The sequence below is a fragment of the Crinia signifera genome, chromosome 4 (assembly GCF_055691185.1).
Source record: "Crinia signifera chromosome 4, ASM5569118v1, whole genome shotgun sequence".
NCBI lineage: Eukaryota > Metazoa > Chordata > Amphibia > Anura > Myobatrachidae > Crinia > Crinia signifera.
Window position 1 is genome coordinate 35759297 of NC_139220.1, and position 14878 is coordinate 35774174.

The following is a 14878-nucleotide window of genomic DNA, read 5'->3' on the forward strand; positions in this document are numbered from 1 at the left end:
ATCCAATCCCAAGCTTTCAAGTTTATTTAACAGTCTGCGATGTGGGACAGTGTCAAAAGCTTTACTAAAGTCTAGATAAGCTACATCTACAGCCCCACCTTGATCTATTACTTTAGTCACCCAGTCAAAAAAGTCAATAAGATTTGTTTGACATGATCTTCCCCCAGTAAACCCATGCTGTTTTGGATCCTGTAAATTGCTGGTTTTGAGATATTCTACAACTCTTTGTTTTAAGAGTGTTTCCATCAATTTCCCTACTACTGATGTAAGGCTCACTGGTCGATAGTTGCTTACCTCTTCCTTGCTTCCACTTTTGTGCAGTGGGACTACATTCGCTGTTTTCCAGTCCTCTGGGATTACTCCAGTAGCTAGTGACTGGTTGAATAATTCTGTTATTGGTTTTACCAGCTCCCCTTTAAGCTCTTTTAGTATCCTTGGATGTATCCCATCTGGCCCCATTGATTTATCCACTTTCAGTTTTGAGAGTTCTGTGAGGACTTTCTCCTCTGTAAATGTACTAGTCTCTCCCTCAGTTTTCTGACTATACTTGCAACTTAACTGTGGCCCCTTCCCCTCTTTTTCAGCAGTGAATACTGAGCAGAAATAATTATTAATATTATCCGCTATTACATTGTCCCCCTCAAGAAAACTTCCACTCTCTGTCTTCAGTCTAATTATTCCACTTTTTGTTTTTCTCCTTTCACTTATATACCTAAAAAAAGTTCCCCCCCCCCCTTTACCCACTGACTGGGCCATTTTCTCTTCAGCCTGTGCTTTTGCACATCTGATTACCTTCTTAGCCTCCTTCTGTCTAACAAGATACACCTCTTTAGGGCCCTACATACGCAGAGATGTGTGCCAGAGATACATAACGGGAGATTCAGCACAAGAGATTTCACTCTTGTGGCTAATTTCAGACAATGAGCCACATACAGAGAGATTTGTGTCAGAGATTCAAATTATGAGATTCAGCACGGGAGATTTCAAATCTGTCACAGAAAGTGAAGTACAACACTGCACTTCATCACAAAAATGTTATTATTACTGAACATTACTTATTACTCTTTAATAAGTATTCTTTCACCTCCCCCTAATATTGCCCCCCCCCCCCCAAAAAAAAATTAATCATTGGTGGCTAGTGGTTCCCCCTGCACCGACCGACCCCCCCCATATGCAAACTTTTAAACATTGGTGGTACAGTGGGAACGGACATAAAAAAAAATACTTACCAAGTCCGGGGTCCAGCGTCTCGTCCTGTCATACAGACAATCATTTTGTAAAATAAAAAAATGGCATGGGGTCCCCCCCCCCCAGGCATGACCAGCCCCGGGCTTTTTGAGTGGTCCTGGTTCCCAAAATCCAGAGGACAAAGTGCGTGGGGTCCCCTGGATTTTGGGGACCAGCACCAGGCTCTTGAGCTGGCCCTGGTTTCCAAAATACGGGGGGACAAAATGAATAGGGGTCCCCCGTATTTTGGAGACCAGCACCAGGCTCCACTAGCAGGGGGTGTAATGCCATAGCCAGGGGACACGCTTGATGGTGTCCCGTGGCCAAAGCATTACACACCCTAACTAGTCAGCCCAGGCCGGGAGTTTTTGGGGAGGTGGGGACCCCCCAAATAAGGGGGTCCACCCTCTCCAGGGCACCCCAGGCCTGGGCTGCAGCCCGGGGCTATCCCCTGCACCCCTGGGCGGTGGGTGCAGGGTTGATAGCTTGTTTAACAGTAATATTGTCTTTTACAGTAGGACTACAGGTCCCAGCAAGCCTGCCCCACATGCTGGTACTTGGGAGAACCACAGGTACCAGCATGTGGGGCATTAAAGGCCCGCCGGTACCTATAGCCCCCCTGTAAAGGAAATATTAAAATAAAACACACAAACACTGGTTTTAAAATATTTTATTAATCTGATTCTTCTTTTTTCACCCAGGGGAGCTCAGCCCCCCAGGGCTTCTGCGGCATCTTCACCTGGGGGCGGCAGCCGCCTAAGCTCTTTTGCATGGCTGCCGCCTCCCAGGGCTTCTGCCTCTTCATCTGTGTTCTTCACCTGGGGGCGGCGGCCTTTTAAGCTCTTTTGCATTGGCCGCGCCTCCCAGGACTTCAGGAGCTCTTCTCTCCTTCTCCGCCGTCGGACTGACTGCCCCTACCCCGTCTCGAGCTGGCTAATATAGCCAGCTCTAGGGGGCGGGGCAATGACGTGGCGAGCCGTGATTGGCTGGCCGCGGCCATTTTGAAATTTAAATTTTTTTTTTTTTAACATGTCCACCGCGCTGCCGCCCCGCTGCCGCCGAGAGCCGAGGTGAGGTGGGGGTGGCGATGGGTGCTACAGCTGGTGGGGGAGGGGGGTCAGGGGTGCTCCAGCAATTGGTGAGGGAGCCCACTCGTAAGGACGCAATATGGGGGCCGATTCTGTGTCGACTGGCCCCAAGGTCGACAGGGTTAAAGGTCGACATGGGCCAATGTCGACATGGGTTTAGGTCGACAATCATTAGGTCGACATGAGTTTTTCACAGTTTTTTTTTACCCGAATGTCGACACAGTCGACATGGACACAGTTGGAGTTGAGCCGCAGCTCCTCGCAATGCTTCGGGAACGGTGTCTCGCTATGCTCGGCACACTATTTTATTCTCCCACTACGCCCTAGTGGATGGTAGGGCATGAAATACCGCCTGTCGGCAAATGTCGGCTCAAAAAACAGTGAAAAACTCATGTCGACCTAATGACTGTCGACCTTGGCCCATGTCGACCTTTAAGCCTGTCGACCTTGGGGCCAGTCGACCTTCCGGGGTCAACCTAAGTGTGGTCTGACAGATGACCGTTTCCCATCACAGGTACACACTAGAAAATGTACAAAGTAATTTACTTTCAAATCAAAACCCCTATCTTTGGGAACATAAGAGTCTCTCACGTGCTGAATATAATAATGGACTGGAGAAATATTGTATTTAGCATATTAGAGACTAAGGGCCCCATTTATCATTGATCGCATTTATAATGCGATCTGGGCGGAATATTACCGCCCAGGATCGCATTGTAAAATGCGATAATTTCACCCGAATGTATTACCTGCTAGGCGCAGTGACAGGGCTCCGAAAGGAGCCTGTCCCCGCGATGCCTGGAGCTGTAAGCCGGGGGGTCTGACCGCACTGCCGCTCGGGCAGTGCGATGTGTAGCCATAGGCTACAATGGGCTATCGCCATATCAGAATGGCGATAGCCCAGGGGTGCGAAGCAGGGCTGCCCGATGTTGATACATCAGGCAGCTTCGCATCCCCTATAGAAACATATGGGGATGAAGCCGGTGGTGCTGCAGGGGGGGATCGCAGCATGGATCGGAGATTCCTGCTGTGGTCCCCTGTGATACATTAGGGAGCTACTTTATATTTGCGGTTAACCGCAAATATTACTTGATAAATGCAGTCCTAATACAGTATGTTCCTGAAGACACGGGTGTTTGATCTCTAACCTGAAGACTTTTTTATTCTTCTGTATATGCATTGGCAGTGTATTTGGGAGACCACCTTACTGATTATTAGTTGCACTCATTGTGAAGTGCGGGGTGTTTTCGCTACAATGACTTGCACATGCCCACCTCCACCATGTATTAAATATAATACAGTTTGGTATTCCTTCTGTGCTTTTTAGCTTTTATATCAGGCAGAGTATTTATTTGTGCTACCCTGGTACTTTCTCATGGAAACAATGACTTCAAAGTGTAACCTTGAGATGTATCCCAGTGCATCACAAAAAAAGCCTTTTCTGATTCCTTAGAGACATGGCTGAAAAGCACAGAAGCGGACTGAGACTAACCGGCCATATACTGAGAGCTGTAGGGAACACAGTTTCTGGGACAGAATTTACGGCGTTGAAAATTATATAAATCTGCAGCTCTTCCCCACGTTCCCGTACCTGCAACACGGACGTCCTTACATCGTTCTTGTGAACTTTATTTGCCAAGCGGTTAAACTCCAAGGCCATGCGACTCATTTGATTCAGGAGCCTGTTCCGGTCGGGTTCCTCAGCGAACAAACTGAGAGAATTCTCCATACGTTGTAAGTGATGATGTAGATTCTCCTCCTCATGCTGTACGTTGGGCAGGGGTTCCTGACAGGTAACGGCAAGACAGCAGCCAATCAGATAAAGCCTTAATCACATCACTGCGGCACCCCGATCCCAGTCACATGACACAGACGCTCAGACGGCCATTACTGCTACTGACACATTACATTGCGTAAACCCGCGGCATAATCTTCTCATTGTTAGCGTTACAGTCTTTTTTGTTATTTAAAAATTAATAATAATTTGGACCAAGAGACAGAACTTCGGGGAATTACAAATAATAATTTATGAAGAAAGAATACAAGCTGCACATATTTTCTTCGTGAAATCATGGAAAATCCCCGCTCCCCCTGAGGAAGGGGAAGAGGTAATAGACAAAACCATAAGAAATCTGAGAGGTCGGACAGCTTGGCTAGAGTTCTCTAACATATTAATCCGTTTGGTACAGGCATAGTTACTGCTTACATGCAAGGCCGAATTAAAGTTTGTGGGGGGCCCAGGGCAAATAACTGATGGGGGCCCCTACTCATAGAACGGTAAGTAAGCTATGCTGGCAATGTTATTGACTAGTACTGTATTATGTGTATATAATCCCAGCACCATATCACACTATGCCACACAGAAGCCTCAGTTCCCATGAGCCACAGTGCCCCCTCATACTGGTGATGTAGTCCCGTGATCCACTAGGTGTGTGTGAGGGTGTGCTGGAGACATCGAATGGAAATTGATATTGCCAAAAATGATCTACCGTCTGCTGACAACGGTGCAGTAAATTCTGTCATTGCAGCCCTGCCGCACTGCTGCAGAATGCCGCCATGATGATGCAAATAGTTTCATCATAACCCCAGAATAGACACATGGCTGGGGAAGGGGGCATCATGCTGTGCAAAACTGTGGCAAGGCATGATGGGACTCGTAGTTTCACAACAGTTGGAGGGTCATCGTTTGGACATGCCTCCGAGGCCCAGACAGAGTGGACGCTCCCCCTAATGAGCATTTTCCAGACCGTTCATCTCATCTTTGCTCATCTCACGAAACAAGGTCCCATTTATTTGAAGAGTGTGTGTAAACCGGTGCGCTCCAAGACCGCAGGAGGCTCCCCAATAACACCAACCACCCCATATCATGGAATACTACCACCAGCAGACCCCTACATGTTCATGGGTGACATCAGAGCCAGCTTACAGCTGGGATCACAGAGCAAAGAGCAAAAACAGGAGCGAATGGCATTTCACAAACTTAAGGTTCAGGCTTTGCACTTTAGTGATGAGTAACGTTCTGGTCTCACTATTATGTTTATTTTGGTCAAATTGTTCTGGCTGAAAAACCATGTTAGGAAATCTGAGCTGGAAATCACGTCTAACCTATTATTAATAAACAAAGATTGGCTATCCATTAGCTTTATTACTTGTCCGCAAAACTAGAACAGTTCATGAAAAACAAAAACTTTATCCAAGAATACAATTAGCCAACTCTATTACACTGTGGATGAGTAGGCTATTGCACCCTCTTGTGGAAAATATAGGAACTGTACTAATACTGAAAGATAATAATGTACAAAAAAATCCCCTAACCTCTCTGTTTTTGAGCACAGCGAGGTTTATATACCAGGCACGGTATTCAATCCCCTGGGCGAGCGGCAGAGAGAGGGGTTTGTGCGACGAGGATCGCTTTGTTTGATGAGGAAAAGCCATCCTCGCTGTCCAACCCCCTCGCCGGCCGCTTGCCATATGCAATGTTCTGGGGAAATCCTTGCTGTCAAAGGATGAGGAGGATTCCCCGGAACAGCGATGTTCACCGCAAATGCAGCAAGCCCGCAGCATATAGCAGCGAGCCTTGCCGTTTTGATGGCGGCAGACGCCGTTTCCACCTCGAAGAAAAGAACCAGCGTGGTGGAAACGGCAAGTGAAGGTGGGGTCAGTTGAATACTGACCCACGAGCTATGACACAGCACGGAGGAATTGCCTAAAGCAGCCAATCAATTTCTCGCTTTTATTTATCTAGCACAGTCTATGAAATGGACAATTTCACCATTTTATCTGTCTGGAAGTTTTAAGACCTCGCCCCCATATTTATTATTTATTAACAGTTTCTTATATAGCGCATACATATTCTGCAGCGCTGTACACAGAATATTTGAACATTCACTTCAGTCCCTGCCCCAGTGGAGCTTACAATCTATATTCCCTACCACATGTACACGCACACAGACATTCTAGGGTTAATTTGTTTGGAGCCAATTAGTCTATAAGTATATTTTTGGATTGTGGGAGGAAACCGGAGCACCCGGAGGAAACCCAAGCAAACAAGGGGAGAGTATACAAACTCTGAACCCATGACCTCAATGCTGTGAGGCAATAATGCTAACCATTACACCATCCGTACATATGTAACATTATGTTATGGAATATACTGCAGCTCTCCCCGTGCGTGGGTATACACTAGGTGCTCCAGTTTCCTCCCACACTAAAAATGTACTGATCAGTTAATTGGCTTCCAAAAAATATTAACCCTATTGTGTGCGAATACATGAGTTTAGGGCAGAATAGATGGGTCTTGATCTGTCCTCAAATTCTATGATTGATGCCCTGCCCTATACTGCAGTTTCCCCTGATTATCATCATGGTGCTGCACAGAGGGGTGTGGCTTGATGGTGGGTTTCTGTAATCAAACAAAATGGCATCATCAGGGTGCTTAATCTGCCATTTTGTGGTGATGTGAGTGTGTCCAGGAAGTCAGTCTACTCTTTACATGCAATGCAAAACACGCATGATTCAAGCTTTCAGGGAAAGTAGCACTTTGCCTCATCTCGTGACCTGAACTTGGTGGGAGACTTAGCATGCAGAACTGTATGCAGTGAGGTAGATGTATGACGCAGTGATAATAGGGGGAAGTGTAGCCATTGCAACTAATCCAGGGTTTGAATCGTTTGGTCTACAGCATGTTGGTCGACAAGCATTAGGTCGACATGGGTCTATGTCGACAGGTCAACACAAGTGTTAGGGTGACAGTGTCTAGGTCGACATGGGGTTTTTCACTGTTTTTTTTTTACCGAATGTCGACACAATCGACATGGACACAGTTTCCAGTGCTTCGCTCACGATGCTTCGGGCACAGAGCCTCACTACGCTCGGCACACTATTGTATTCTCCCACCACGCCATAGTGGATGGTAAGCCATGAAATAACGCCTGTTGGCACATGTCGGCTCAAAAAAATAGGGGAAAACCCCATGTCAACCTTTTGACTGATGACAGAGACACTGTTGACCTAATTCTTGTGTCGACCTAATCCCATGTCGACCTAGACCCATGTCGACCAACATGCTGTGGACCCAATGACCGTATCCCCAAATCCACTGCTACCAATAGTTTTATAAAATGCACTTGTTACTTCATAGCTGATTGGTTGCCATGGGCAACTTCTGCACTATCTATCACCTCTTCATACCCCTACCCCAGTATTCCACATGGAGTCTCGAGAAATTATCACTTCATTTAAGTTCTTTTGCAACCCTCCATCTGACTGGCTTCCCTGAGTGCTACATGGTGAGCCTGCTTTTACTAACTCCTACGCCTCTCTCCTAATACAGTAGGTTCCTTATGATTTAAATTAGAGACTTTTTTTGGTACTCTTTACCTAGAAGGGCGCCCATCGCGGCCATCGCATGTACCAAAAAATCGCATGCGATGCGACCGACGCGATTACCGCGATTTCCCATAGGGAACAATGTTAAATGTCCCAATTGACCCGATTTTCCATAGGGAACAATGTTAAATGGCCCACAGAGGCCAAATAGCCACCCTGAAGTGTGAAATGGCCCCCCCAATTGTTAACGCCACCCCACGATAAACGTGAACCCGAAGCGTGGCGAGCGGCGGCGGTACGCGTCCTACGACCTTTTCATACCCCCACTATCCACGTCGGCGTGGAGTTGAGAATAGAAAGTGTGGCGAGCGCAGCGAGCCATCGAGCCCGAAGCGTGGCGAGCGCAGCGAGACCCGCGAGGGGACGCGGACACCTATGAAGCCCGCGAGGGGACGCGTATACCTGTGAAGGTATCCGCGTCCGCTCGCCACGCTTCAGGCTCGGTGGCTCGCTGCGCTTGCCACACTTTCTATTCTCAACTCCACGCCGACGTGGATAGTGGGGGTATGAAAAGGTCGGAGGACGCGTACCGCCGCCCCTCGCGGGCTCGCTGTGCTCGCCACGCTTCGGGTTGACGTTGATCGTGGGGTGGCGTTAACAATTGGGGGGGCCATTTCACACTTCAGGGTGCCTATTTGGCCTTTGTGGGCCATTTAACATTGTTCCCTATGGAAAATCGGGTCAATTGGGACATTTAACATTGTTCCCTATGGGAAATCGCGGTAATCGCGTCGGTCGCATCGCATGCGATTTTTTGGTCGCATGGGATGCGACCGACGCAATTTTTTTCCCTTACGATGCCCAAGATCAAAATCGTGGGCGCCCTTCTAGGTAAAGAGTACCCTTTTTTTTTTTTTTTTATTAACCCAAATACATTCCCAGCTGAACACCAGCCGGGCAGATTTATTCTCCCATTGTGGAGCCAAAAAAATCATATATAGCAGCTGCCAGTAATATCACCCCACCAACATAAACACTGACTGTAACCGCACCAACCATCAGCAGACGCCACCACAGCACCACACCAGGGGGAACATTCCCACTGGCACAGGAGAGACAAACAATAGTGTAACATGTATTCACTAATGGTCACATCGCTGTGACACGAGCAGAATATGTCATCTCTTGCACAGCCCTGGAGCTGTCTGTCATTCTACCACAGATATGTGACCTTTAGTGAACCTAGCCCACAGTTCCATCCTCCTGTATACATTTATAGGACTGGTGATTCTTCGATGACACATTCCAATGCTCGTAGTCAGCTGCTTGTGGTAACCGGTACAAAGGATCCAGGCAAACTTAGAAAGCCCCAGACTGATTCACTACTTATACGACTGCTAATGATACGGGTGTAAGCTGAGCGGTGAGGCTGTCCAAGTGTTTCACAGAAGCATGACTCAGTAACAGCGAGATGGCAGATAGGGAGACTGAAAAAGTACAAGATTGCGCAACAAGGAAATGTGTCCGGGCTGCCTAACTAAGGGGTCTATTTACTAAGCCTGAGAAAGTTATAACGTGGATGGAGATAAAGCACCAGCCAATCGGTCCTTAACTGCCAAGTGACATGTTGTAAAATGGCAGTTGATGGTACTTTATTCTCCATCAACTTTCTCTAAGGTTTAGTACATATGGGGATAGAACCCCTAGGGGGCGCTAGTTGCGTTCTCATTACAGCTACTGCGCACTCACCGGCTGACGGCTTTCTAGGGTGTTTCGTTTTTCACTGTGATCCAGGATTTCAAATTCCGAAGAAGATCCCTACAAACAAAACAGTCCCAAATTATTTTATTGCCTGGAATACATGATGTATTAGAACATTTACAGTGAGATTTTTTGGGGGCACAGGAGTTAGTACTCCTGGGCCCCAACTCTCAGGCTCAGTATACCTCACTGTGTCCCCTATACATAGCTCAGTGTCCCCTATACCTCACTGTGGCCCTTATTCTGATCGGTGCGGATATTCCCGCATTCTTACGGTGCGGTCCGCACGCCACGGTGTTTTGCCGCGTGCGGCCATCGTCCGTAGAAACGCCCACGTGTCCTCCGCATTCGGACGGACTCACTCTTTAAGAACAGGGCGTGTTTACGGACGACATACAAAGCATGCGTGTGCGGGAGAAACACTCCGATTCGGCACGGTATTACAGAGTATTACAGAGTATGCTCGGGAATACCGCATCCGAACGGGAGCCAAGCGGTGCTACCGCACGTAAGCGGAGTATTTACGCCAAACAACCCACTATGAAGTATCTTCTGCTATACATCACATGACCCACTTATTCAATTACCTATCCTCATAAAAAACTGCTTATTTGGAACATGTCGAATACACATGTGTATTGCTAGTATTAATATTCTGTCATGTCCATTGTTAGCAGTTTTAAAGTGTCTGACAAGTACAGGATATGTGGGTGTTTAGGAAGGGTTCCTTGAAGCAGCAATGGTTTCAATTAAAGCACTGACAAGCGGCCTATTAGTGAGTAATGAGTAAAGGAGTAGATTCTATTGGGTTCAGGTGTTAATGGTTGTAGTCATTAGGCGTACGTTCGCCTAGCGCATGAACGAGTGGTGTCCGCAAAGCAATAGTACACTTGTGGACACCGCACATTTCTGCCCTTTTTGATCGCGTGCATTCGGAGTGGTTTCCGAATGTACGCCCCCCAACATAAGTGTACTCCCCCGTGTCCGCCCATGTTTCCTCCCCGTTTTGCCCACTTTGAAACTACGCCCATGTGTCATTCCGCATGACGCCCATAATACGCCCCTATTTCCCGAATGATAGCGGTGAACAGTTCTGGACGGGATCTGGCCGAACTGGTACCGAGTCAAGGCGTGGCACATGCGCGTTGCGTTCTCCACGCATGCGCAGACGCCGTAAACACGCGATCCGAAAGTATGCGGTCAAGTCCGCGTCAATCAGAATAAGGGCCCGTGTCCCCTATACACCTCATTGTCTCCTGTACCTCACTGTGTCCCCTATACACAGCTTTGTGTCCCAATAACCCCTCTTTGTTTCCTATACCTCACTGTGTCGCCTATACCCCACTGTCTCCCCTATACCCCTCATTGTCTCCTATACCCCTCATTGTCTCCTATACCTCACTGTGTTCCCTATACATAGCTCAGTGTCCCCTATACAACTCAGTGTCTCCTATACAAAGCTCAGTGTCTCATATACCTCACTGTGTCCCCTGTACAAAGCTCAGTGTCCCATATACTCCTCATTGTCTCATATACCTCACTGTGTCCCCTATACATAGCTCAGTCTCCCCTATACCTCTCATTGTCTCCTATACATAGCTCAGTGTCCCCTATACCCCTCATTGACTCCTATACCTCACTGTGTCCCCTATACATAGCTCAGTGCCCCCCGTACCCCTCATTGTCTCCTATACCTCACTGTGTCCCCTATACATAGCTCAGTCTCCCCTATACATCTCATTGTCTCCTATACATAGCTCAGTGTCCCCTACACACCTCACTGTGTTTCCTATACATAGCTCAGTGTCCCCTATACCCCTCATTATCTTCTATACCTCACTGTGTCCCCTATACATAGCTGTGTCCCCTATACCCCACTGTGTCCCCTATACCCCTCATTGATTCCTATACCTCACTGTGTTCCCTATACATAGCTCAGTGTCCCCTATACCCCTCATTATCTCCTAATCCTCACTGTGCCCCCTACACATAGCTTAGTGTCCCCTATACCCCTCATTGTCTCCTATACCTCACTGTGTCCCCTATACATAGCTCAGTCTCCCCTATACCTCTCATTGTCTCCTATACATAGCTCAGTGTCCCCTATACCCCTCATTGGCTCCTATACCTCACTATGTCCCCTATACATAGCTCAGTGTCCCCTATACCAAGTAGAGAAAAAGAGGGGGGGATGAACCTCAGGCACAATCAAAGCTACTGTACGGGGAGTGTGTAATTCTCCCAATTATAAAAAACAAAGAGAATGGGTGGGTGTACAGCGCTAGGTTTGTCTGAAAAGAATATACACTACCACATGAATATATATAAGTATAACATTTATTAATATACAAATTAATTGTAAATGAGAGCTCTCATAAGAAATATACAGAAATAAAAAAGTTTAAAAACAATTTGAGGACAGAGGCTCTCTGATGTATAAGAAGCTCCACAGTATGTAGCATTAGCACATAAAATTTACCAAGAGGAGACTTGAAAATATGCAGATTCTCCTTAAAGGTACAGCTGTGTGTAAATATGTCCTTGTCCGGATAAGTACCCAGTAGGTCCAGGGGTAATGTAGGCAGTCCTTTAAGGTATATGTATACCTGGCATGTGATTGCTGATGGCTGCTGGAAGGTAATTGTCCTATACGGAACACGCAACTCAGACGAATATGTCTGGTCCTGATGAAGCTCCGTTTGGCGAAGTGTACACTGACCTAATAGCTCAGTGTGTTTGACTCCCTTTTCCCCTCCCCATGTATACTTTGTATTGATCTGTGTCTAGCTGTAATTGACAGGACGAGCGTACGCCAGTTTTCACTGGGATCGCACGCCTGTTCTAAGCCGCGGGGTGTCACGTCTGCACCGCTGCTTACTGCTCACAGAGCAGACGGGAGACGGACGGCGCTGTCACTTACACGCCGCCGCCCGCATAGCTCTGTGATAGCCGCTTACTGCTCACAGAGCAGACGGGAGACGGACGGCGTTGTCACTTACACGCCGCCGCCCGCATAGCTCTGTGATAGCCGCTACCACATTTGCCTCCCCACAGCGGTGTGAGACTGACAAGGAGTGGCAGTTCTCGTCAGCTCTCACCCGCCAGGAAGGTACTTAGCCCCACTGGTACATTAAACAGGATTGGCAACGGTATTATTATAGCAGAGTCCTACTACATACATACGTATTAAACCTTGCCATTCATCTGTGATTTGTACTGCCCTACCCCCAGCAGGGTTGAGGAGTTAAATTATATTTTGTTTTACCGTATACCCGGTGGGAAATCAGCGGCACTATTTAATTTAAATTTTTGCTAAGTTAGAAAAGTAGCAGGCTAAGTCTAACTACTTGGACACTTATCAATAGCTGACAGGAATTGAATGAAGTGCTGAGCACTCAGATATTTAAAGTTTGAATTTCCTGCCAGTAATGCCACAGTAGCACCAATCACTGACATCCATAGGGGACATCCAGGGAATTGGGCCACACTGAGCAAGGATAAATCCTTATCCTTTTTTATCATTACACTGTCTGTTTTATATGTTTTCACGTGTTTGTCAATATTTCGCCTCCTTGTCTTTTAAAAAATATTCAATAAAGGCTATATTTTAATAAACTTTGCGATTTGAGGTGCACCACACAGAGACATTTCTCTTCTTTCTTTTTGAAATATGCTCTTCTCCATGTCCAGTGGTAGCACACCCTCCTGAAAATAATAAAGTGGAAACACCCACCTAACTGTACTGAGGGTCCATCTACACCATTATTTAAAATTTTTTTGTATAGATCCAGTGCGACTGACCTCCTCCCGTACCCCCATCCCTGTTTTCGAGTCTGTGATACTCACAGGAAAAAACTTCAGGTACATAACCTCCCTTAGAGCCATATAGCACTATAGATATTTGCCTTAATGAAATCAGTGGCTCACTTTCATTAGATCACATTTGAGCTATATTACAAATGTTACTTTCGGGATCATGTGACCCGTCCCGATCATGTGACATGATCACATGAACACTATATCGTTTTTTAAACCTGTTTTCTATATGTATTGTGTATAATAATAGTTCTTTGCACATCGCTCCTGTGCATACCTACCACATGCTTGTTTTTTATTATATCTGATGTATGTTTTTATAAGTATTTAATATGATCACTACTGGAGTTCCCACACCTGCAATCATGGGAACCATTACCTCAGGGTATAAATACAGGGTCCCTTGGACAAGACCCCATACCCAAGCTCCTGATGAAGACGCAGGTTAGCGTCGAAACGCGTTGAGCAGCTTTTCAGTACCCCTCCACTGCACCTTATTGCATATTTGCACTATACCAAGATCGCACAGCACCTTGCACTTTATCTCCGGACCAGTTTACTTTTGCTTCCAGGACAATTACCTTCCAGCAGCCATCAGCAATCACATGCCAGGTATACATATACCTTAAAGGACTGCCTACATTACCCCTGGACCTACTGGGTACTTATCCGGACAAGGACATATTTACACACAGCTGTACCTTTAAGGAGAATCTGCATATCTTCCAGTCTCCTCTTGGTAAATATTATGTGCTAATGCTACATACTGTGGAGCTTCTTATACATCAGAGAGCCTCTGTCCTCAAATTGTTTTTAAACTTTTTTATTTCTGTATATTTCTTATGAGAGCTCTCATTTACAATTAATTTGTATATTAATAAATGTTATACTTATATATATACATGTGGTAGTGTATATTCTTTTCAGACAAACCTAGCGCTGTACACCCACCCATTCTCAGTGTCCCCTATACACCTCATTGTCTCCTATACCTCACTGTGTCCCCTATACCTCACTGTGGGGCAGATTTATTAAGCTCGGTGAAGTGTTAAAATGTCTGTTTTTTATCACCGGCCAATAAACTCCTAACTGTGAAGTTACAGGCTTGGTTTGAAAAATTACAGGTATGTGATGACTGGATGATTGGAAAAATGACAGGTATGTGATGACTGGATGATTGGAAAAATGACAGGTATGTGATGACTGGCTGATTGGAAAAATGACAGGTATGTGATGATGTCCTGTATACCTACCTAGGTGTTTCCTATAACCATCGCAGTGTTTCCTATCCCTGTGTCCCTTATACCTCTCTCAGTTACCCATATACCTCTCCCTGTCTCCATTATACCGCCGTGTTCCTTATATCGTTCACTGTGACCTTTACACCTCTCCATGTTTTCAACAAGTCCTTTATTTCTCAGTGGAAATCATATAAAATTCATTTAAATTTCAGGAGGCGAATCCTTTTGTCTGTCTTCAGGTGAGACCCTTTGTCACATCTCTAGCCTGCTCTACACCTCCCCTGAACTGGGTCTTCCCTTTGCTACCACAGACCCCTGACAGTGGAGAATTAAACAAACACAAACCTTAGAATGGTGATATTATTAGAAACACAAGTCACTAACGAATCACCGGCCACATTCCCATTAGCGCGGTTT

General features: G+C 46.4%; 1 protein-coding gene across 4 annotated transcripts in view; it reads right to left on the reverse strand.

The window, feature by feature from the left end:
• TNIP1 (TNFAIP3 interacting protein 1) overlaps positions 1 to 14878 on the reverse strand; it is a 74807-nt gene that overhangs the window by 27157 nt on the left and 32772 nt on the right. For all 4 annotated transcript variants that reach the window (XM_083181569.1, XM_083181571.1, XM_083181568.1 and 1 more), the window contains exons 5-6: positions 9393 to 9461; positions 3907 to 4101 (exon numbers count right to left, since the gene is read on the reverse strand). In XM_083181569.1, coding sequence (XP_083037695.1) covers positions 3907 to 4101; positions 9393 to 9461 — 264 coding nt within the window. The remainder of the gene's footprint in view (positions 1 to 3906; positions 4102 to 9392; positions 9462 to 14878) is intronic.